At 56.2% G+C, this 22,603-nt stretch overlaps 3 protein-coding genes across 3 annotated transcripts; 1 reads left to right on the forward strand and 2 right to left on the reverse strand.

Moving 5' to 3' along the window:
• Positions 1-341: 341 nt before the first annotated feature.
• On the reverse strand, positions 342-6,482 carry VOLCADRAFT_106746 (uncharacterized protein; the record flags this gene model as incomplete). The annotated part of the gene is made up of 9 exons (XM_002955297.1): positions 342-1,028; positions 1,390-1,497; positions 2,071-2,220; positions 2,602-2,697; positions 3,880-3,998; positions 4,188-4,313; positions 5,745-5,861; positions 6,038-6,178; positions 6,323-6,482. 9 exons carry the CDS (start codon positions 6,480-6,482, stop codon positions 972-974), a joined length of 1,074 nt encoding a protein of 357 aa, XP_002955343.1. The 3' UTR covers positions 342-971.
• Positions 6,483-10,299: 3,817 nt separating this feature from the next.
• Positions 10,300-19,852, reverse strand: VOLCADRAFT_96204 (uncharacterized protein; the record flags this gene model as incomplete). The annotated part of the gene is made up of 17 exons (XM_002955298.1): positions 10,300-10,485; positions 10,932-11,036; positions 11,415-11,567; positions 11,795-11,914; positions 12,599-12,736; positions 13,032-13,091; positions 13,625-13,704; positions 14,145-14,238; positions 15,219-15,354; positions 15,732-15,865; positions 16,792-16,842; positions 17,371-17,436; positions 17,672-17,743; positions 17,992-18,105; positions 18,537-18,668; positions 18,974-19,098; positions 19,768-19,852. The coding sequence occupies 17 exons, from the start codon at positions 19,850-19,852 to the stop codon at positions 10,300-10,302; spliced, it is 1,851 nt and encodes a 616-aa protein (XP_002955344.1).
• Positions 19,853-19,965: 113 nt separating this feature from the next.
• VOLCADRAFT_96205 (uncharacterized protein) lies at positions 19,966-22,388 on the forward strand (the record flags this gene model as incomplete). The annotated part of the gene is made up of 5 exons (XM_002955239.1): positions 19,966-20,005; positions 20,306-20,429; positions 21,004-21,172; positions 21,603-21,695; positions 22,182-22,388. The coding sequence occupies 5 exons, from the start codon at positions 19,966-19,968 to the stop codon at positions 22,386-22,388; spliced, it is 633 nt and encodes a 210-aa protein (XP_002955285.1).
• Positions 22,389-22,603: the final 215 nt, after the last annotated feature.

Here is a 22,603-nt window from a genome sequence, read left to right on the forward strand (position 1 = left end):
TGTCTAGAGACACGACAGACTCAACAGACAGCAGATGCTTGGCGGGTAGGGTCAACAACATAAGATTCATTTCGGGATGGATGGTGCGGATGGCTGTAATTGGTAATGTAAACGGCGGCCGAACTCGTTGCTTCGGTGCTTCTTGCCAAGAGCAGTGAGAGGATGTTTTTTATTCGTTCGCTACTGCTGCAGAACATCTTTGCGCTGTCGTATCGCGGGTGCTGTGTTGACAATAATGTCACCTTCGAGGGCACCTTGGGGGGGGCGAGGGGGCCGACCGGCACCAGTGGAGCTAGTGCACGTACGTGCATGGCGGTGCGTGTGTGTGTGTGGAGGGGGAAAGGCCGTAAATATTACACACATATATGAAAATGTGTCTGTTATCGTTATCCATCATGGTGATGATGATGGTTTTGGTGACATGATGGGAAGGGGCAACAAGATGGAGCTGTGAGCCAGGCAGCTAGCTAGCTGTGGCGCAATAAACTACCCAACATAACGGGAGCGAGATCCCATCTCGCAGTCCGCAGCCTCACCTCACAATACAAAGTAAGAAGTACATTCTTTGCGTCATGCAAATGAGACCGACATACATACATACATACATGCATACATACATACATACATACATCACAACACCGGCGAGTGACGCAATGGACCACTAGCTACTGATGATGTGCGTTCCGTTATGAACCTACACAATCAGGGGTCATCCATCATGCATATTAGCCAGCATCAGCACTATAGACGCCCTTTCTGCTCGGCCTGACATCGTCGCCCTTTGCACATCATTTCCCTTTGTTAATAAGAGATGCCTTACAAGGCTGCTGTGTGTGTCCTTGACACCAGCGTGGATGGGCGCACAAAGCAGCATATTGCAATTTTGGCAGCTTGATCTCAGTCCGCCGCCTGTGTCTGCCTGCTGCCTGTGTCCCACAGATCTGGCATTATTACTCCCTCGCCCCTACTAACTAAAGCTTCCCCAGGAAGGTGCCAGAGGCGAATACCTTGTAATAGTCGGTGTACACCTGTATGTGCATATCCATGTGCATTCATTTGGCAGAAGCAGAAGCAGCAGCAGCAAGGACGGGAAGGAGTTGATAGGAGCAGCGACGGCGGTGGGCAACCGCACATAGAACCGCACGAGGCACCCAAGCAAGTTCCCATCCCAAGGGGGGTTATCGGCAACGGGGTCCGTTGGGCGGCTGCGTCATCGCGACATTAGCACGACCAATTATTGTGATACGGTGGAAACATGCTGTGCATATGAGTGGACACTGTCACTCGGTGGATTTGCTAGCAGAATGCGTGGATGCTAACAAAGATTGATTGAAGCCCCTCTAAACTCAGGGCTCGCGAGGCCGTTCCGGAATGAGCAAAACGACGTACCGGGTCTACACACACACCGCCACCCGTCTTGCTGATGTGTGGGCAGTGCACCTTAGGTTCGACAGTAGCATACGCCATGTGCAGGAAGCGGCAGTACTGGTTGTTACCCTGCATGTGCGTATGTATGTACGTACGGGCAACAATGTTATGGAGCGATAGTTGCAGGTACGTGGGCGCCGCAGTGGGGTGGCAGTCGAGCAAAGAGCCCCGCATCCATAACTTGAACGAGGGCCCTCAGGGAGCATACGGTGGAAGGCTGCACTACTGCTTTTAATCAAGGCTGTCAGTCATCCTTGCCAAGAGGCTGTCGTGCACCAAGAGGTTGTATTGTTCGTATTATTTGTATTGTATCGTTTGTCTTGTGGTTCACATGGATTGGGTTACCCACGACTTGTTGTGGCACAGAGGAGGTGGTAAGGCGGAAGGAACTACTTGGCGCAAGTCTGCTGCAGAGTCACCCGTGTACGAGCATCCTGCTCTGGCAGGGACACCCAGCGCAGCTGCAAAGGACAGAGCCATCATGTCTCGGGTGGTAAGATGTACGTAGGCCAGGTCGCCCGCGGCCACTCCCTTAGTTGATGGAGGCCCCAGCCACCCAAGGCCCCACGTGAACGCGTAAACCTGACGCTTTTGACACTGACATGGGAGATGTTCGTACCGGGACGCGGGAGATGTTCGTACCTGTATTCCGTACACCGCAATACGTGGGATCGATGACATGAAAGTCAGGCAGTCCGTAACGTTGTCGTACCCAGCGTAGCCCTGTGGCCGGCACACCTGCGACAGACAGTACGGCTCAGTAATCATGTGATCCATTTGGCCCCGGAATGTCTGTGTGCGGGCCCCGGGGGCACGGGCCAGTGCTTAGCTTGCTGATTTTCGTCCGGCGGGCGATAAAGAAAGCTGACACCCGCGGAGGCCTCTACTAGGGATAGGTTGTAACGCCGCTAAGGCGGCCCTTGGCTCACCGGGCCAACGGTATCGTACCAACGGTACATCCAAGAACTATTCATAATCTTCCAATACCAAACGGTATTTATCAATACCACCTTTTATCGTTGGATAATTTCCTTTTTCGCAACTGCTTGCCAACTGCAAGCTTTGTTACAATTTTGGTATCTTAGACCAACCGGTCAAACGACCTCGGAGTCAAGCACTCCATCGCTTCCGCAAACACATTCCAACTTAAGAAACATTTTCTATCTGACTTACATGGCGAGCCCAGGGAATACCATGCGCACCCAGTCGGCGAAGGCCGACCATGAGCGCTATCAGCTGCGCCAGGTGAGCCCCTCTAGGGCAAAGGAACTGGTACAAAAGGTCCAGGAAATGTATGAGAAGTACGTAAGGCGTGCCCAGCGTAAGGGCATAACACCGCCGTCGCGCATGTTTGACAAAGTCAGACAATTCTGCGACGAGCAAGGCTATCGCTCCGCACTAGGCTTCCTAATGGAAGCTAATGAGGAACTCTCCTATGTGCAGAAAAGCCGCGAACTGCGGGAGCGTTTTAGCCACTGCGGCGCATGACGCCGACAACAACGCCAATGGAGCGCACGACCCAACAGGTCCCGGACCCTCGCGCCCACGTACTGCGCAGCCAACTGCTGCCGCCGCGGAAGCCGGCCAGGGTAACTGGGCCCACCGCCGCGCTCAAGGCGCAACGCGGCACACGGCAGGGTGAGTTGCGCAAAGAGTGTGAGCGTAACGACATCACTGCGGCTAACCTCGTCCCGCCTGAGGGAGGGTTGCCACCACTTCCCACCCACACCGCCCAATTGGCGCAATATCACCATGTCTATTGGTGCTTAGGTCCCCGCAACAAAATGTTGCACATATTATCACGCGAACTGACGCTATGGACCACACGGTACACCCAACAGGTGCAGCCCCACGCGACGACGACTATAATAAACGGGTGCTGGAAAAAAAAAAACTCGAACAAATGTCGAGGAGAATAGAAGGCATAGAGGCGCACATCCAGGCCCAAGCCGCCACACCGCGCCCGCCTCCTCCTCCGACCGCACCCATCATAACAGCGGAAAAAGGCCTCAATGCGCAGCCGGCACAGGCCAATGACCAGGCACCACAACCAGTGCCTGGGGGATGGATGAACAGATACGGGGACACGTATATTTGTTGTGGAAAGAGCGTAGGGCGTTGCTGCTGTGTTGCACTGTACAACATGTACCGTTCTAGACATGTACGGTATTACCGTACGGCATATGCATTAACTCATACATATATTATTTCCATACACGTCGCGCGCAGGCTAAAAAACACGTCCTAAAAAACTTATGTCCCCAAACCCTCAAACCCCGCCATGAACCCCCGGAGTACGCCTTGCATGGCATGTATATGCCGCCATCTGCTTATTAATGAAAAACCAATAACAGCCCCGCTTCACTAGCCCACACTCCACATGCTTGGAGACATACATGTACATCGACCACCACCACGCACGCACGCGAGCATCTCTCAGAGTGCACTCACTTGCTCGTGGATGGCACAGACAGCCCTGACTATGGTGGCCGACATGGTGTCCGAGACACGCGGATCGGGTTTCACGAGCTCCTCTTGCATCTGGGGCAACCGCACGAAGTTCCAGTCGCCTGCATGTGCGTGCGTACGTATGTATGTGGTTGCGTGAGCCGCAGGGGAGAGGTCGGGGACGGCGGCACGCCAGGCCGAGCTGCTGTGGGTGGGTAGCAAAGAGGTCGCGAGCTTTTCTCGCATACAACATCCTCACGTGCGTGATAGCCTGTCATGTCCCGGGCAGCACGGCAGCTGAGCGCGCTCACCCTTTATAATCTTCTGGGTGACGTTGTCATGGTAGTTGAACATGATAATGGTAAGGTTGGTAATGCGCTGCGTCGGATCACTGGCCAGATAGTACATCAAGTTGAAGGTGGTCGCGGACACGTTGCCTGCGAGGGGGAATTCCGGCAGGGTTACAGCAACGAGTGGAAAAGGGAATGAATGAACGTATGATGTATCAAACGCAGAAAAAGGTCGGATTGTGTAAGAGGATGGAAAGTAATAAACATGTGGGCACGGCATGCGGTACCTGGCAGCGGCTGGGTCGCATGCGGGCGCACTGTGGGTTGCATGTGTGGTCGACGCCCGGGACGGGGAGCAAGACCCGGTGCTGTAGGCAGCTACAGCAGCGCTTCAGGGGACGGCCACCACCATGCTCGCTCGGGGATTATTCGTACCGAACGGGGTACGTACGGGAGCAGGGTGGGGCGCGGTTGGGTCCTGCTGGCAGCTGGTAGGTGCTAGGGTTCCCACCTACGAGGCCAGCGTTAACTCTGTGCGTTCAAACCCTTCCGCCAAAGAGCTAGCAGAAGGACCAGCACTGCTGATCCCGCTGGGCATCTATGACAGATATACCTCGGGCTTTCCCGGCAATTCTACGAAATCGACTTGTTGGACACATCTCCCATCGCGCCCCCGCCTTATTTGTTATACATGGTCGTGGGGATGCATACCCCGTACCTACGAATACGAGCCGAGGGCTCAAGGGCTGCCAGATCGCCTATAAGCACCGTCCTACCTCGCACTTCAGACAAAGCAAGTGATAAAGGAAACTAACGATCAAAGGGAACGATAAGAGTTGGGGTGGGACCACATTCGTTCCAGCATCTTCGCCAGACGTTCAGGTTACTACTTCATAGCGTCCTTCATGTGCTCAAAGCGAGGGAAATCCACATCATATATGATTTCGCCGTACACCGGACAGTCCAGCAAAAGACGTGCTGCTCATCTTCAGTAAGGCTATCAGTACCGCAGCAGGGGCATACCCGCTCCTCCCTAGGTACATAACATCGTCCCTTGCGCGCTCTGTTCGCCGCCAACGCCCAAAAGCAAAGCCTGAACTTACAATTCGCTGAACGCGGGGTGACTGTTGGCTTCCTGCCCGCTTGCTCAGCTGCCAGAATCATTCCATTCTTATATTTCGCCATGTGGATTCCCGGTTGCTTACCGTCTGACGGGTATACGTCTGGCTGGACATCTAGACGCGTATGCTTGAACTCCGATACCACACCTTCCGACAATGGCCTATTCATTAGCCATTCCCTCCATCATCTGCCTCACGTAGCCCTCCTTAACTTCGCGACCACTGCGCCCTAACCGACCCTAGCTTCTTCCAGGCATGTTTACCTCCTCCCAACAGCGCCTATATACGGTATTTTTGATTGGCTCCTGTACATTACAGTTGGGACGAAGTTATTTCGTTCGCATTATGCAGCATGCGTATTGCCAAAACCCGTCGTTCCGTTCGTTTTGCCGCATTTCATTCTGCTGTCCACAAGCCAACTTTGCCTTATTATTGCTGCCAGCGCGCACACGCGTACCTGTATTCGCAAAATGCGTCATTTCAATTGCGTTTATGCGGGAGCGGGTGCTCGGGCCCAATGGGTGCACGAAAGTTGCCACGTAGTCAGCAACCTCCTCCTTGCCCCGGTATATGCCTGCAGGCAGGTGGCATACATGCTGTGACGCCCAACATGCAGCAACTCTGGGAACGGCATAGCATCGGATCGATCAAACCCGGCGAGCCAGGCTGATGGTGACTTCTGACCTTGAGACAAAAACCGTAACATGATGTTTTGTTAAATATACGGAAAGGAGTTGGAATTGTGCCTACCGAGTGGTTCAATACGCACGACCGCGTTATCGTCAATAAAGTTCACCAGCTTGGCGACCGCAGCATAGAAAGCATCAAGGCTGGGGCCCCCAGGTGGGGTAATAGATAACTTCATAAGCTCCATATTGGTATCGCGATGACCTGCGATGCGATTGAAATGATCGGGCAATGTTGGCAGTTCCGGAAGGGACTTAAAACCGACGTTAACTCTGCCGCCGGCCGCTCTTGCTCCTGCGGCATTGCCAAAAAGGAAAAATAGTTTAATAGTTTACTTGTTCTGCTTACACTGGTAAAGGCACTTGGCGGTCCTGCAGGAGGTCTTGCAAGAAGGCAGGCAGTTGACCATGGACGAATTGCAGGCGCTTGTGGCAGCGCCCAAAGGCGACAGAATGGTGAGAATCAAAAGAGGTATAAACATCGCAGCAAGAGCGTTGGCCTTGGCCATGCTGAGTACTTGAGGATTTGACCGGTCTAAGGCAGGTCTGGCAGGTAGCGAGTGAGCAGCAGCGCAGAAGGCACGCTACTTAACATGCATTCAGACTAATACAAAAGCATCAAGATGAACGTGTCCCGTATATTAAGAGCTCGTATGGTGTGGCACAGTCGTACGTAGCCGCGTCAGCAACAGGCAGGTGTGAGTGACAATAGGCTTGGGGGTTATTGATGTTCTACTCGTAATATCCTTGCAGCGCCATTTTCATATTGGGTTCATTTGGCACAATCAAAAGTACAAGCTGGAAACCCAACGGAATGCGGCGACCTCGTCGACGAAGGAACGTGCGTACTTAGGGAGCCATCTGTGGTCATTCGATAATGCAAGATGATGCCCAAATAAATTTGATCATACTCATGGCCTTTCACTTAGCCTAGAGGTGAAAATGGCGCCCACCACCTGAAGCAAGGCCGCGTTAGGCAAAAGGTTAGAGTAGTGCACCTTCTTAGTAGCATTGCGAAACGCCCGTGTAGTAGTATATCATGCTGTCCCAACAGAATTTGCAGCCGGCTGTACTGCAAGCTTTGTTACATGTACAGTAAAAATGAATCTGAGATTATTGTTTTATCGATCCAGCCAAAACCATCAGCGTCTTTGCGTCCCATATAAATTAAAAAAGGAATATTGAACCATTTTACCGTCTTTCCTTTAGTTCACGGTTTTATGTCAGGGCCACCACACCCATCCCGGTCAGTTTTGAAATTATGAATGAATCAAATGCTGACATTCACTCTGTGATTGTGCCTTTCTGAAAACCGGGAAGGTAGAAATGTTTTGCGATGCTACCATGAGGATGCGGCGACTTCGGGATGACTGCCCATTCCAAGGTTAGGTGTGTACCGCTTTTGCGCGCCAGCCAGCCCGCGACACACACTTGCGGCCGCAAGTGTGTGTCGAAGTTTGCCGGCTTGCGGGTTTACAGAAAATGATTACGAGTTTAACGTGACATTTTAAATGCCATGCTTGTGAGCCTCTTAGGCGTGAACGCATTTAGGGTGTATTTCCATTGCGGATTAAGGCCAGGAATTAGGGCACGGAAGTCGTTGGTACGAGCAGGAGGGTAGGATCCGGGCTGGAATTGGGGAAGAGCTCTGTCGCAGAATTAGCCTGGATTTTATTCCTGACAAAAGAATTGGTCCGTCGGGGTCTTGAATTGTTCTGGCGGGCTCGCCGGAGGTATTCGAATTGCGCTGTGGAGCCCCGGAATTGGGCTGTGCTGGGCCTGAATTGGCCTGTCCGGGTGTCGAATTGGCCTGTCCGGGTGTCGAATTGGCCTAACAGGGTGTCGAATTTACCTGTTCCGGGTGTCAAATTGGCCTTGCAGGGTACCGAATTAGCGTGTTCAGGGTGTCGAATTGGCTGTCAAGTTGGCAGGATTGGCTCAGGCTGGCATCCGGAAGCACATGACTTTAAAGGAATTTACAGAAAACTTTGCAAGGGGACCGCTTACCGCGTGTTGGTTTCGATCCCAGGACGTGGAGCAGGAAAACTTGCACCCCTGGTTACCGTACTCTGGCAATGTAGGGAGGCAAGCAATTAGGGCCACAACTGCAATACCCAAGTCAAGTCAGCCGCCGAGGCCCCACTGTTTTCCTACCACACTTCATCGGCAGTTTGTCCAGTTCATACCCACACTACTCGTATGCATGAATAGGTTCGGGTGGAAACAATGGGAATCTCCGATACACACCACTACACTCAGTACCACGAGCTACAATGAAAACAAATGACAAGTCGGGTGTCGGCTTCCTCGAAGCCGGAAAAGGGCGGGGCCCCCCTGCATCCGTACAGGCCGGTAGCTCGCGCGGCACGTGTGACAATTGATGGGTAGTGTCAACGCGGTGGGAGATGTGCTTTGTTGCAGCAGTGCTGATGGTGTGGGAGCTAAGATTGCACCAGCGGAATCGTCAGCACCGCCTGCGGGCTCCACGCGAATCGCATCCATCCCGGGTGCATGCCGCATGGACAGTGCGGCAGACCGCAAGTCGGAATGCCCGTGCGGGCAAATGGTAACGCAAGCTGGGTGAAGCTCGGTGCTGTCTGTGATGTTTATCCCCGAAGCGCCAGCGGCCTCAGCAATCCGCCCCACAGCCGCGTCGCGATGAAGCTCGCCGAGGCCCCGAGCATTGGCTAAAGTAAATGTACAAACGAGCAGCTTGCGTATTTCATAGATAAATGTAAGCAAATTTGTCGGCCTGCTGGTGGCAAGTCGGAATGCAAATGGTAACACAAGCTGGGTTTTCAAGTTATCATACGCTGTCATCTCAGAATTCAATTATGAGATACGCGGCACCTTTTGAGATGAAATTTAGCCCGAGAGGCGTTGATGTGACTTGTCAATTGAGGCAGCCAAAGTTGTTTGTGCTCATACGATCTTTGTTGGCTACAGGCAAGATACCTTGCAATAGAGAATGCTATATAGTACCGATAACGCGTTTCAGCCGGGCGCGATATTATGTTTGGTCGGTTACACACACACGGCCACACGTATCGATGGAGGACAGAGGGTTATGATAATCCGCACTGGAAATACACCCTTAGCGATGCAGTTGTATTGCGATCACACTCTTCCGACTTTGAAGGGTGCCGACTTCTTAGAAGCCGAGTGCAGCCCAGTGCAGCCAGCACACCCTGCACGCTTCGCGCGCCTTCCCTAGTCAATTTCTTACTGTCGTGAGAACAGTGCATAGGGTACAGGGGGACACCATTACTGATCCCGTCGTTATTGACTTCACAAACAAGGACCAGCTAGGCCAGGCACATGCAGTACTGCCCCGGGTGGTGGACATTGATCTCCCTATCCTGCTGGTCGACATCCACCTCACAGACACCCAACACGTTCAAAGCAGTGGTTACACACACAATAGCAATCTGTTGAATTTATCTACTTATCAAGCACGCTTAACCCCTGAAGATCAGCATGCTCGCACATCCCCTTTCTCACCCAACTATTATCCCACCCCCAACAGACGTCTTAGTCAAGCAGCGCACCATGCTGCTGATGAAATGGGCATCTCCGTTCAGGATTACACGAGGTTACAATGGGGTTCCACATTCCTCCATCGTCTAGATGTGACGTGCAACAGGTCGCAGCAACAACAACCGACACCCGGACGGTGACAGATCGCCGCATCGAGGAGCTGCAATCTCAACGACATGTCCATCAAAAGCCTTGCGAGCGGCCCGTGACGAACGGATGATGCTCAGAACTCGAACAGCGTAATTCCACACACCTAGAGCTTGCCGTGATCCTGTGGACGCTGGCTACATTATCCCCCACAGAGCCCTAGGAGCACAGCGGCTGGCATTTCGCTGGCCGCACCCCGCACCTCGCACCCTGGGAGCAGCGGCCGTGCGACTCCGAAGCCACCTGCTGCAGCCGCCACCATCGCCATGCCCTGGCCTATACTACCGCATACAGTGAGCCCAGTCTCCCCTCAGCAGTGCGACCGGGTACCAGGCACTCACCCGAATCCAAACGGACTTCTGACTTCTCAAGAGATTTGTACACATACATACAGTGGGTAACCTCTGCCGGCACTGGACCCCCTCTCCCACATCTGACTTCATGCTCCCATCCCCCACTCCCCCTACCACATACCCTATACATCCCAACCTTCCACACCAGCACCCACGTCCTCCCCGCCATCCTTCAACACACTCGCCACCCGCCGCTTCCCAACCAGCCCCCAGTAAACACCCCAGCAACCCCCGCTGCTGGTTGTCTTTCCCATCCATACTCCAATGACGAGATGATGATGTGGCACATTCACACTGCCACTGGCTCCCTGGAGTCTTGCCCCGTCCCAGCGGCAGTAGCAGTGTTGTCATCACAGTTGTACGGCAGCACCTCCCGCTTGATGTTGTCTTTGAGCCACTCGATGACGGTGACGCTCTTGACCGTCTCCCGGACGTCCTCCAGCAGCTCCTCGCGCTCGAAGGGCTGACCCACCGCCTGGGGAGTAGAGGGGCGGGGTGGGGCGACGTGGGGATGGGGTGTGGGGGGCCGAGGGAAGAGCGAGTGCGAGGAAGGTAGGGGATGGGGTAAAACACAAGCACCATCACAATTTGCACCCCATTGCCAACTGCCAACCAACCTCCAGCGAGTTACAGTACGGAGTACGGCTTCTACTTCCGGACTCCTCTTCCCAAGCGGTCTCATATTGTCGCCGCAGCCACGTCCAAAGCCCCCCAGGGCTCTAAGACCCTCCAAATCCAAAACCGTGCAGATCCCCCTACTACTGCGCACCACCCCACTGTTCTCCTGTAATATGCAGAGTGCTGCCCATTTCCCCCCGCCTCCTCAAACCCGTATTCGTGCTATCACCCCCCCACATCACCCCGCATGATCACGCCCCCACTTTCGATCTTTTGCCTCCTTCATCCTGCCTTCGTTCGTACCTGCATTTGCCGTACACGTAGATCGTACTCAGCCTCCACAGCTCCCTCGTCAAGCTCCAATCCCCGGCTCACGAAGATGTCATCAACGGCCAAATTGAACTTCACCTGCGTGTGCGTGTGTGTGCGTGTGTCACACCTGGTGTGGATGGCATTTCATTCGTGACGTGGTGGTGGGAGTGGTGGTGGTGATGGGAGCGAACAACTGCCAGTACAGTCCACAGTCCCATCGTTACATGCCAGGACACATCATCATCAGCTCTGCCGCGCAAACGATATGCATTGAGGAGCGAAGAAAGGGCGCTGCAAGAATCGGCTGCTGCTGCTGCATGTAGTACATGGCTTGAATGGTTGATCGATCATTGCTGCCCTTGCCCTGCTCGTCCCACAGCACCCAGCATCTGGCTACCATGATGTACGGTGCCGTAAACCAGGATGCAATGTACCCACTCCCACACCCATTCTCTCCCCCCCTTTGAGCCCCACCTGGTCCTCCAGATCCTTCCGCCGCTGTGCGATGAACTCCGCCGCCACCTCCTCGGTGGCCAACTTCTCAATGTCTTCCTGACTGCCGATTCGCTGTGATGGCGGGGTGGAATGCGGGGAAGGTTTGATTAATAAAGGAGAGGTAAGGTGCGCCTGCGTATTGGGGGGAGGGAGAGAAAGAGGAAGGTGCAAAAGACAAGCGCAAGTGCCAACCCTACCCAACCCCAGTGAATACATAGACACGAATCGGGGCACAGAAGGCTTCCCAGAACCTCCCTCGAGGCCCTTTCCCTCCCCTCCCCTCCCCTCCTCCCCCACCTCATCACCCGGTCACCCCCCCACACCACTACTCCCGACCCCCCCTCCCCCTCCCCCCCCACCCCCGACCCTTCACCCACGTCCTCAATCATCTGCAGCAGCTGTGCTTGGAACTGCCTCTCCCCCAGCTGCTCCACCATGCGGGCGGGCACCTCGGGAATCGCCAGGGAGTCCGCCACAGCCTGGACTCCAGGGGCGGACAGGGGGGACAGAAAGGGGGTAAAAGGGGGGAAGGAGGAGGGGGGCGTAATGCCTGGAGACTTCGACAGGGGGTCTAGGGGAAAAGGCAAGATGCAAACGCGCCTAGACGTGGCGTGACGAACATGGGACGTGAGTACCCAAGGCCGGTGCAGGCGGGGTGGCGGGGTGGGAGGGAGGGAGTTGGACGGCAAAGAGGGAAAGCTGCAGGTCGTGGGCTGTGGGCGGTGGGTTATCATGTCCTTTTGCTCCCCTCTCGTCTCGTCTTGCAGGCTCCGAACCACCCCCAACACCATCACCCCCAACACCATCACCCCCAACACCATCACCACCACCACCATCACCACCACCACCAGAGTAAGATAGGGGGAAAGATCGGGCCCTCATCCCATGCCTTGTCAATACTGCTGCTTTTGCCTGCAGGACATATCTAAGCCTTCCTCCCTCTTTTGTGTGTTAACAAAGTTGAGGCAATGTTAAGGCATCACGATGTCCAACACCTCATAAGCGCAAGACTTGTAAACGCCAGATCCTCCCCCTTCCTCACTGGCCCCATCCCCATGCCCCAGTCGGCGGTTTTCCCTCCCCCGCCCGTGTTGCTCCCCCACCCCACCCCACCCCTCCGCACTCACCACCTCCCCCTGACAGCCCCCACCCCATGCACCCACCTTGACCACCGCATCTTCCAGCTGTTTGTCCAGTTGTTGCAGTCGCTGCATGGCGGTGGAGGCGATGAGGGCCTCGCGCATCTCAGCAGCAGACCGCCATTTGCCTGCGTGGTGCTGCTCAACATAGGCGTCGTTGAACTGGGGGAGGGGGGGAGGGGGGGAGGGTGTGTGTAGCAGGCCCGAGCGGCACGGGTGGATCATGTCTGTGTCTTAGCGTGTGGCGGTGGAGCTCCGCCACGGACAAGGGGAGGGGGGGTTGGGGTGGGTGCGTCGGGTGCCCCAGAACGCCGCTGCGCGAGGGAGGGAGGAAAAGGGCCCCAAAGCTCCCTTTCTCTCTCTCCCATAAAGACATAAATCGTGTAGCCATGTTGCTTCCCCCCAACACACACACACACACACACACACACGCGCGCGCGCGCGCGCACACGCACACCTCGGGCAGGGTCCATTCGAAGATCTCGTGCACCTTGACAGTCGCCACCACCGGCATGTTCTGACAGGGGCGGGGCGGGGGGGTCGGGGGGGATAGTTGGGGGGAAGGATCAGTGCGCCGTAAGGCGTGTATTGAGTTTGGGTCGAAGAGATTTAAAAGAGATTCGAAGACTGGATGGACTAAGAGGTTTATGAGGGACTGGGGGGAAGGAAGGTGGATGTACGGCGGAGGCGATGCCCGAGCGCGGTTCAGTGCTATCCTCCTGAACACAGGGAGACACAGCGGGGTTGAGCGACTTCTACCCAAACCACTCCTCCGTAACCCCTCTTCTCCACACACCCACACCCACACCCACATCATCCCTCTTCTAAACAACATGTACTTGAAAATGCCAGCTACATGCATATTGAATTAGGAGAATACGTCGAGAACGCACGTCGCTGGTGGCTACGGAGCTCGCTTCGGTGAAGTTCGTCGCGCGCCGCCATCGCCACTTACCTCGTCGCGGCTCAGATCATTATAACACAAACAAAAAACACCTCCCTTTTCCCTCTTTCCCCCCCCAAAGAAACACCCGTACACACCGCCCGCACCTGCCAGAACTCCACTTCGTAGTCCTCGGGCATCATCATCTTGAATGTGCGGCTCTCACCCACCTTCATACCCAACATGCCTGAACAGGGATCGGGGAGAAAAAGATGACGCGGCATGTACGGCATATGTCGGCAAATGCGGTAAAAGGCAACAACCTAATAAATGACACGAAAGGTCTTTCCCCCACCACCACCACGCTTCCCGCCCAATCAGCCTGGAAGAAATTACACCCTACCCCCGTAGAATGGGCTGTGAGAAAGAAATAAACATTCAAATACACAAACACACGGGAACCTAAAAAGACACGCAAGCAGTGACAACCCCGCACGTTTCCAAGCCCAAAGAATGCAGACACGCCGACGCCATAAGGCCCACCGAAAATCCCCTCAAGAATTATTCCCCGTCCACCACCATCACCGGCCCTCCTGTCTCCCCCCACCACCCCATTGGACCAACACTCCCCCAACACACGCAACCCTCCCCCCCACCCCCCACAGCCCCTCGTACGTCCCCACCCACCCGAGGTGATCCCAAGCACGTCCTGCTCCGTGTCAAAGGATATGCGGGTGTGCGTGAGGCCAGGGAGGGGCTGGCCGGAGGACTCTGAGCGGACCTGGGGGAGCGGCGGGGGAGGGGGGGAGGGGGGTTCCACGTGAACGAGTGAAGCTGCTGCCAGGGCAAGAGTGTACCAGACGTAGAACTGACCAAGAGGCGAAGGGGGAGAGGGGGGTACCACAGGACGATATGTGGACGGGCAGCAGCACGGCGTGAAGGGGGGCAGTGTATTGCTGACTTGGGCCGCAGTGGGGGCCAGCAGGCCAGGAGGGTACGCGAGCAACTTGCGTCTTTGTGTGCACGCGCACCCGTGGAAGGGGCCCCGGGGATTACAGGAATGGCATTTGGGGGGTGGGATGGGTTCCACGGATCTTGGTCGGGGCTTTGGTTACATTGGTCACGCAAATATGTCATGTAAGCACACACACATGTACACATGTACACATACTTACATACATGCATACATGTCTCCACCCCTGGGTCCGCATGCTGTTCGCCTACCTACTGCGCACAAAGACACCGCATTCCCCGCAGCCCGGGGGGCCCGGACGAGCACGTAGGGTTCCGGAGGGCCAGCCGTCCCGTTCTAGGTCTAGTAAGGGTAAGGGGGAGGTGCCGCGCGGGATGCCTCCCTCCCCGCCCCCCCCACACGGACTACCGGAGGACCTAGGAGCTGTGTTTCGTGGCGGTCGAGTCGTCCTCTTGGCGGGTTTGCCTGTCTGTCCCTGGCCCCCGTGGTGTTGGTCGGGCCCCACGGGTGTGTCATCCCTCGTTTTTTGGTTTGTTGCATCTCCCCTGGACCAGCCCAGGGAGGGAGAGGTGGCGGAGGTCGGGAGCCCGCTGAATGTGCCTTTCCTAACAAACGGCTATTGCCTGGGTGGTTGCAGCGGCAAGAGACCTCCCTCGTCCGTCCGGGCGCCGCAGCGTTTTTCCTTGGGCTCACTGCTGAATGGGGGGACCCTGGAGGGGGGGGACCATCGTCCCTCCCCCAAGCTTACAGGCCCGTGCACATCCCCGTGCACATCCCCGTGCGCATACCTCCATATCCATGACCAGGGTGTCCCCCGTCTGCAGGCCCCTGCCCGCCGCCACGCGACTGAAGCCGTGCTGCTTGCGGTACTGCCGAATCAGGTCGTCAGCCGCGGCGGCGTCCGTCTGGAAATCTCCCGTGTCCCTGTGCGTGTGGGGGGGGAGAGGAGGGGGGAGAGCGGCGAGTGGGTCAGGCTAATGGGGACAGTACGATAATCAGAGACCAAAAGGGGCACCAAATCCCGTCCGGCGCGCGCCTCTTCCACTCCTCGTAGGCGGGTGGGTGGCCGTGTTGGCTTAATGCTGCAAAATCACACAATAACACGCACCACATGAACATCCCGTACATAATCACTTACTTACATACACACACACATACCACGGGCGGGACGTCCCAAACCCCCCACACACTACTCCCCACTCGCCCCCAAAACCATGCCCTCCCCCTCCCCATCATGCTCCTGCTCTTTTACCCCCACATTCCCGTCCATTTTCCGTCCATTTCCACCTCCCCCCCCGTACTTTATTGTTACTGAAAGCTGCTCCAGGGGAACGGCCCACACCACGGGGGGAGCCACGTCGAAATGCGCGTTGAAGGAAAACTCGGTCGCGGGGTCGTAGCGCTCCAGCATGGAGGGGAAGTCGGAGGAGGGGACCTGGGGGGCCCGGGGGGGGTTTGTGAGGGGTGGTACGAAGGGGATCACGTGTGCGGTACGGCACCCGGAACTTGAAAACGACATACAAACATACAAGAGGGGCACACTACCGCCAGGTCGGGGGGAGAGCTGGTGTTTCCTATGTCCACACATGGGCCTTATACCCGCCGCCGACCGATCCTTTGCGCATACCCCCTCCCACCTCACCTCACCCCTCACCCACATTTCCCCAGTCCCCCCGCGTGTACGCTGCTGGGTATCTGGGGATGTGTTCACCCGGGGAAAGCCTGCCTGGAACCTTGATCTTTGTCAAGCCGGGTAGCGCACTCGGCTCCTTTACAAGCAGCGGAAGGATGACACATCACAAACACACACACACACACACATGTCCACACACCGTTGCCAGTTCCCGTCCATCTTACAGATCAACAAAGCGCGCACACACACATACACACACATACATACACATATGGCAGGCGGCTGGCAGAGGTTAAGGCCTGACTTCTGCTCCCAGTCGACCCAGTCGACCCGGGTTCAAATCCGCCTGCCGGCTCCTCGGGTGTTTGAGGAGTGATGAAATGGGAGGTGGCCCCCCATCTTATGGACGGTGTAGGACGTGATAATATCAACTTGCGAGCTGACCAGGAACTAAGTTGATGCGCCGTTGATCCGCTAGATTTGGTTGGATGCTGGTGGTGAGTTGCCGAACCCAACGAATACATTCTGAAGTCGGATGGGGTGACGGATTAGGGTGCCCCTCTAGCAGGGGAGAGCAGGGACTGCCCCGGGAAAGGGGGCCGCTGGCGAAGTTGACCACCCTGTAACAACATACATACACACACACGCACATAGGTTCTGCTTGTTCCCCCGACCTAGTCATTCGCTCTCATCTGCTCCCCCGACCCCGACCCCGACCCCGACCTCACCTCCACACTGGCGGGGTCCACTGGACGGCCCTGACGAGCCGCCTCAACACCCTGTCGTACAGACGCAACAAAACACACAGTCCGCCAAAGAGGGGAAACAGGTTTAAGTCTACTTAACGAGGAGGGGCCAAAAGGGAGTGGGGTGATTGTTGGAACTGTAATGAGAGTCAGATCCGGGGGTCTGGCTAGTGGACCGACCGCGGCGGGGGAGGGTGCAGAGAGGGGGTTTGCTCGGTAAGGTGGGGGTTGGCGCCTGCAAGGCGAGGGACTTGACGTGTCGCCGTGCACGACGCACCACAACGGTGAAACTTCGTGAGCGCCCACCCGCCCACCCACCGACTCGTCGACCACATTACCGGGTCCAGTCCACAGGCCAGTCCCGCACACGGACGAGTCCTCACCCCCCCCTTCCAGGCTCCGAGGAATTGCCCCCGCCGTCAACCTTCCCTCTCTATCTGGGCCGCCCACCCGCCGTACCAAAAACCCATGTGGCCTCCCCCGGTCCTTTCCCCGCCTTCATCTGTGTCGCCCTCCGGCTCCGAATCCCCCGCCCCTCCCCCTTTCCCCTCCCCGCCCCACCCGGGGAAGCGCCTCCAGCAGCAGCTCCTCCAAACAGAAAGTCTTGAACTTCTCCTGACCGCCCACCTACAAACGTGGTGATGGTGGTGTGTGTGTATGTATGTGTGTGGGGGGAGGAATTAGGCGGGCGCAGGAGAAGGGAGCAGCAGTCCTCTTATGCGATACAGCCAGTGAGTGCATGCAAAGCAGTCTGCCGCGCCGCCGCCATCGCGCTGCCCTTTCCCCCTCGCCCTCATGTACGATAAGCAGCTTCCCCCGCGGCCGTCCGTTCCCCCGGTGGCTCCTCCGTTTCGCCGTTTACCTTGGAGATGACCATTCCCAGGGGCAGCGGCTTGCCCGCCTGCCAGCCTCGGAGGTTGCCGATGACGTCTCGCTGTGCGGGTGGGCCAGAGTGGTGTGCAGAGTAACGCGGGGGGGAGAGTAACCGGTTTTTTAATAATCTGAGCCGAGAATGGAAGATGGAAATGATCGCGGCAGAGGACCCTTCCTTCCCGCGCATGGTGAAATCCCCATCGGTTGCGACAACTGCCATCCACATGCATCCCTCCCTCCCTCCCCCCTCCCTCACTCCCTCATTCACAGATTTTCAGCCACCCAGCCACCCGGGCCCCCCCCGCTCACCTCCAGGCGCTTCACTCCCCGCTTGAACACGTCCTTCACCGCGCGAGCTGGCACCGTGATGGCGACCTTACGGCGACACAGGGACAGCTCCTCCACGGACACAGACACATCGAACTGCACGGTCACACGGGTGATGGGGGGAGAGAGGGACAATAAACAAAACGAGCTGTAATTAAAGAAATTGGCATGGGGGTGGATGGGATGGAACGACACACATTTTCCCTTTGTTGCAACAGTAAGGAATGGTCCCAGCCTAAGAGGTCCATAGCAGTTTAAGAAGCGGAACCTGCTCCACGGCCCCGCCACACGGACCGCTGATCAGGGTCCCGGGTCAGGGAGGTCCTTGCTAAGAGGGGGTAGCCGCCCCGCGGGTCAAGGTAGGATGAGAACTCGAGGAGTGGTGGGATGGGGGGGTCCTGGCTCACACACTGGGAATGGGATCTCCAGGGGGGGGGTCAAAGGAGTTGATTGGGGGGTTATGGATCGGTCTGTGCCATGTGGTCTATTACCTCAATGGGTTTCTCTTTGACGGCTGCAGCACATACGTGGAGTCCGCGGATAGGGCGGGGGTGCGCGGAGGGAGCCAGGGAGGGGCAAGGTGCCCTGGGCGCGCAGAACGGGCTCGGCGCGTGGGCCAGCACGGCGGGGAAGCGGGCGGGGGCGAGCTGCGCCGGGGCCTGTGCGGGAAGGGGGGATAAGACGAAATACTGGCGAATGGAGTAGATACCAAAATCCGGGAAGGGGGGAGTGTGGGATGGAAAACAGGCGCCAGAGCAATTCTCGATGACGTAGGGATAGGCGACAGGCTTATTTCAGTGTCTTATGTGGATTAGCAGAGAGCTGGTGGTAAAGGTTATGCCTCCTGGAGAAGGGCTCTTATCCATGTGTTGCGGCGCCTCGCAAACTATTTATTGTGACGAGGTTATAGCAGGGTATCGGGATGAAATGTGCTACTCACGTATCGTCATGTTTTCCGACGCACCTGAGTCAGCGCAGAGCAGCGTATCCCGACCGCCGGCGCTGAATTTGTGCAAGCAGGCCGACGAGTCTGGCCTCCGCAAATCGGGTGCTGCCGAATTGACATCATGGTATGCGCTATGTTTGCAGCTGCCTAGCAAAGGACGCAATTCGTGGGTTCGCGGGGACGCACTTTGTCCAGTTCGTTACACCCAAACGGTCACCTTATAGCTACACACAATGTACCTCCAGGATTTGCGGAATTGCCTTGCATAGATATCAATGTACTGCTGTGAGCTGCTATGCACACAGCTCTAACCAGAGGCCAAGACGCTGTACGGCACTATTACGGCTCAACGTTTCTGTTGGTTTGGATTCACTTATAGTACTACTGAAGTCCTGTAACATCGCGTTAAGATATCACGCCCCAAATTTTTGGCGCAATCGCTTGTTGGACGGCCGCCTTGATTTGTTGTTGAAAGCTTATGTTCGTTCACAGGGAAATGCATCATAGTTTCATGTAGTATCGAAAGAAAAAATGGATAAATACGTAAGAGGAAAAGTTTTGGGCAAAGGTAGCTTTGGTTCCGCCATCCTGGTCACGAATAAGCTAGACAACAAGAATTATGTGATAAAGGAGATCGATATTTCTCGAATGCCAAAATCGGAGCGGGATGCAGCGGAGCAGGAGGCAAAGGTGCGCAGATGCTGCAGCTGTTGGCGTGACATCAGGGAGAATGATCAGGGTTGCTTTGAAGGAAGGTGTACGCCATTATAAATCCCCTTAGTACGCATGAATATATAGCTTATTGCACTCACCCGCTGAGAGCACTTTCGTCCGCGGCCGCTGGGTTAGGCACGACATACCTCGACGTTTTGAGTCCTCCGCCTTGAGGAGTAGCATGTTATACAGTCTCTTTACCTTTCTACTCTTGAAACCATCCATGGAACCTTCTGCAGCTGCTTATGGCGCTTAATCATCCGAACATTGTGCGCTGTATCGAGTGCTTCACGCATATGAACAAGCTCTGCATCGTGATGGACTGGTGTTCAGAAGGTGGGTGGGGGGATGTCGGATGCAACCGGAATCAACTGTTGCGTACGGCGCCGGAAGCGGCGTGTTTTAGGGGTTCGGGTTCTGTGCTTTTGGGCATCGTCGCCAGTGCTGCAGGACGCCAACGGACCGAAACGGCACGTTGCAGGTAGCCAAAGTTCCATGACTGCGGCCGCCGCTGCGTAACGTCACCATCCTAATGATGTATCCCTTCCCCTCTTCACCACCACGATTCATTCCTGTCAGACAGGCACACATACACACGTAGCCCGCAACGGTCCCCCTGTCTTTCCCCCCCCCCAGGCGACCTGTACGGGCTGATTCAGAAGCGCCGCGGTCAGCAACTAAGTGAGGACACCATTCTGGACTGGTTGGTGCAGATGTGCCTGGGGCTCAAGCACGTGCATGACAGGAAGATCTTGCACAGGTAGGGAGGGAGGAGCTTCCTGAAGCGAAGGGGAGCCTCTTCCTGGGCACAGCTTCGGGCTCGCGGCGTAAAGCTTCCTAGGGCTGGGTCGCTGGAGGACTGGAGTTAACCACCACCATCGACATGACTATGGGGGATGGCCACAAGGCGATTCCGGCCGCGTTGGGGCTGCTGATGCTGGCAGCGATGACAGTGATGATGCTATTGTTGTTACTGGTAGTGGTGGCGGTAGTGGTGGTGGTAGTTACAGCTGTTGTAGCTGATGCTTACAGCTGTATGGAGGGGCTGGAGGGGCGGGCGCATGGGGAATAACGCTTTCTCAACCCATCCGTCTCCCCACACTCCCTGACCATTCCCGCTTGCCCATAATATAATATCTGCTGTACCTTGCTGCGGCACCCACATGCTTGTGCTGATCCCTGTTCCTCCCGTCCATACCGGGCGCCCCCCCCCCGGACACTCCGCCCCCCCCCGGCTTCACTCGTTCGTGGTTCGTCTTTCCCCCTACGACACGTTGTCGGGCGTCGGGGACGTCTGGTCCTCTCCGCCTCCCCGCCATCCTCTGGTACCGCAGAGACATCAAGACCCAGAACGTGTTCATGTCCACGGGCGGGCTGCTAAAACTGGGCGACTTTGGCGTGTCCAAGGTGCTCAACTCCACCTTCCAACTGGCAACCACCGCAGTCGGCACGCCGTACTACCTGTCACCGGAGATCTGCCAGAACCGAAAGTACAACCAAAAGGTGCGGGGAGGGAGCGGCCCCTGGAAGAGGAAGGCGCCACGTGAGCGCAGAGGGGGGGAAGGAGGGAGAGAAAGGGAACCCCCCCGCCAAGGCAGTTTCCATACGCATACGCAGAGAAGGTTTGGGTCTTCGCGCTCTCCCTGGGATTTCTGGCTCCCAGTCCTTTCTATGTCGCCCAGCGGGCTTGGAGTACTGCTCGGACGTCCTTGGGTGTCATTGGGGTTGGTGTCTTGCAGCTATCAGCTATCAGAGGCCGCGACTCCGGGAACAGATTTTAGCGTTTTATGAAGCCGTGAAAGCACTCGTATGTTGCAGCTCGTTGTCGTGTAATTTCCGCTGATTTCAGCTCCCACCGCCACCCCTTGAGACCTAGGGCCTCCCTCCGCCCACCCCACCCCACCCCACCCACCCCTTCCGTAAAACACCGCAGTCCGATATCTGGTCGCTGGGCTGTGTGCTGTATGAGCTGGCGACGTTGAAACACGCATTCGAGGGGCCCAACATGCGGGCGCTCATCTCCAAGGTACGTTACTATGAGAGGAAGTGCGTACGGCATGGTACGACATGACACGCTGTTGATTGATGTTGCGGGCAATGGATGCGGTGTCCATATCGTTCCAGTCCAGAAGCTTCAGGGAACTTTAGGGGGTGAACTAAAGAGGATGAACACTATCCGAGTTTCCTACTACAACTAGGCTTAGTTCGTCCCTACACTGGACGCCAAGCCGCAGACACCAACCTATGCTTAATGGGTTGGCCAACACACCTAAACCGCCGCCTACCACTCATTTACCTTTCCTTCGTATGCTATGCACCTCTTCCTTTCCTTTCCGGCGATTGGTTGCTATGTAACCTTGATAAGTTGGCCAACCCCTACTGCTGACTTTTAATTTCTAGTTTTCTGCATTCTCATTCCCATTCTTGGTGATCGCAATATGAACAACCCTCGGATTTGTTTCCTCGACCCTTCTTTGCATGGCGTCCGCCACTGTACGGCACTACCGTACAGATCATAAAGGGCAGCTACACGCCCATGCCCTCCACCCGCACCCGGGAGCTCCGGGAGCTATGTGACCGCATGCTGACACTGGACTGGCAGAAGCGACCCTCCATCAACGACATCCTCGCCACGCCCATCATGAAGGCGCGCATTCAGAAGTTCTTGTCAGCAACGCTGCAGGTGTGCATGTGTGTGTACGTGTGTGTACGTCTATGATTGTGTTCAAGAAGAGGCCAAGTAATGCCAAGGAGGGGCAGTTGAGCACGGCGAGAAGCAAACCAACACCAAGCGGGCCGTGGGGGCCCCCGGGAAATGCGCCCGGCTGTGTGTACGTATGTATGTATTGTAGACCTGCGGCACGGGGCTGGTTAGCAGGCGGGGGAAGACGTCGCAGGGCGGTGTGAGGCGGTAGGTCGGGTGCCAGGGGGTTG

The sequence above is a fragment of the Volvox carteri genome (assembly GCF_000143455.1).
Source record: "Volvox carteri f. nagariensis unplaced genomic scaffold VOLCAscaffold_50, whole genome shotgun sequence".
Classification (NCBI taxonomy): domain Eukaryota; kingdom Viridiplantae; phylum Chlorophyta; class Chlorophyceae; order Chlamydomonadales; family Volvocaceae; genus Volvox; species Volvox carteri.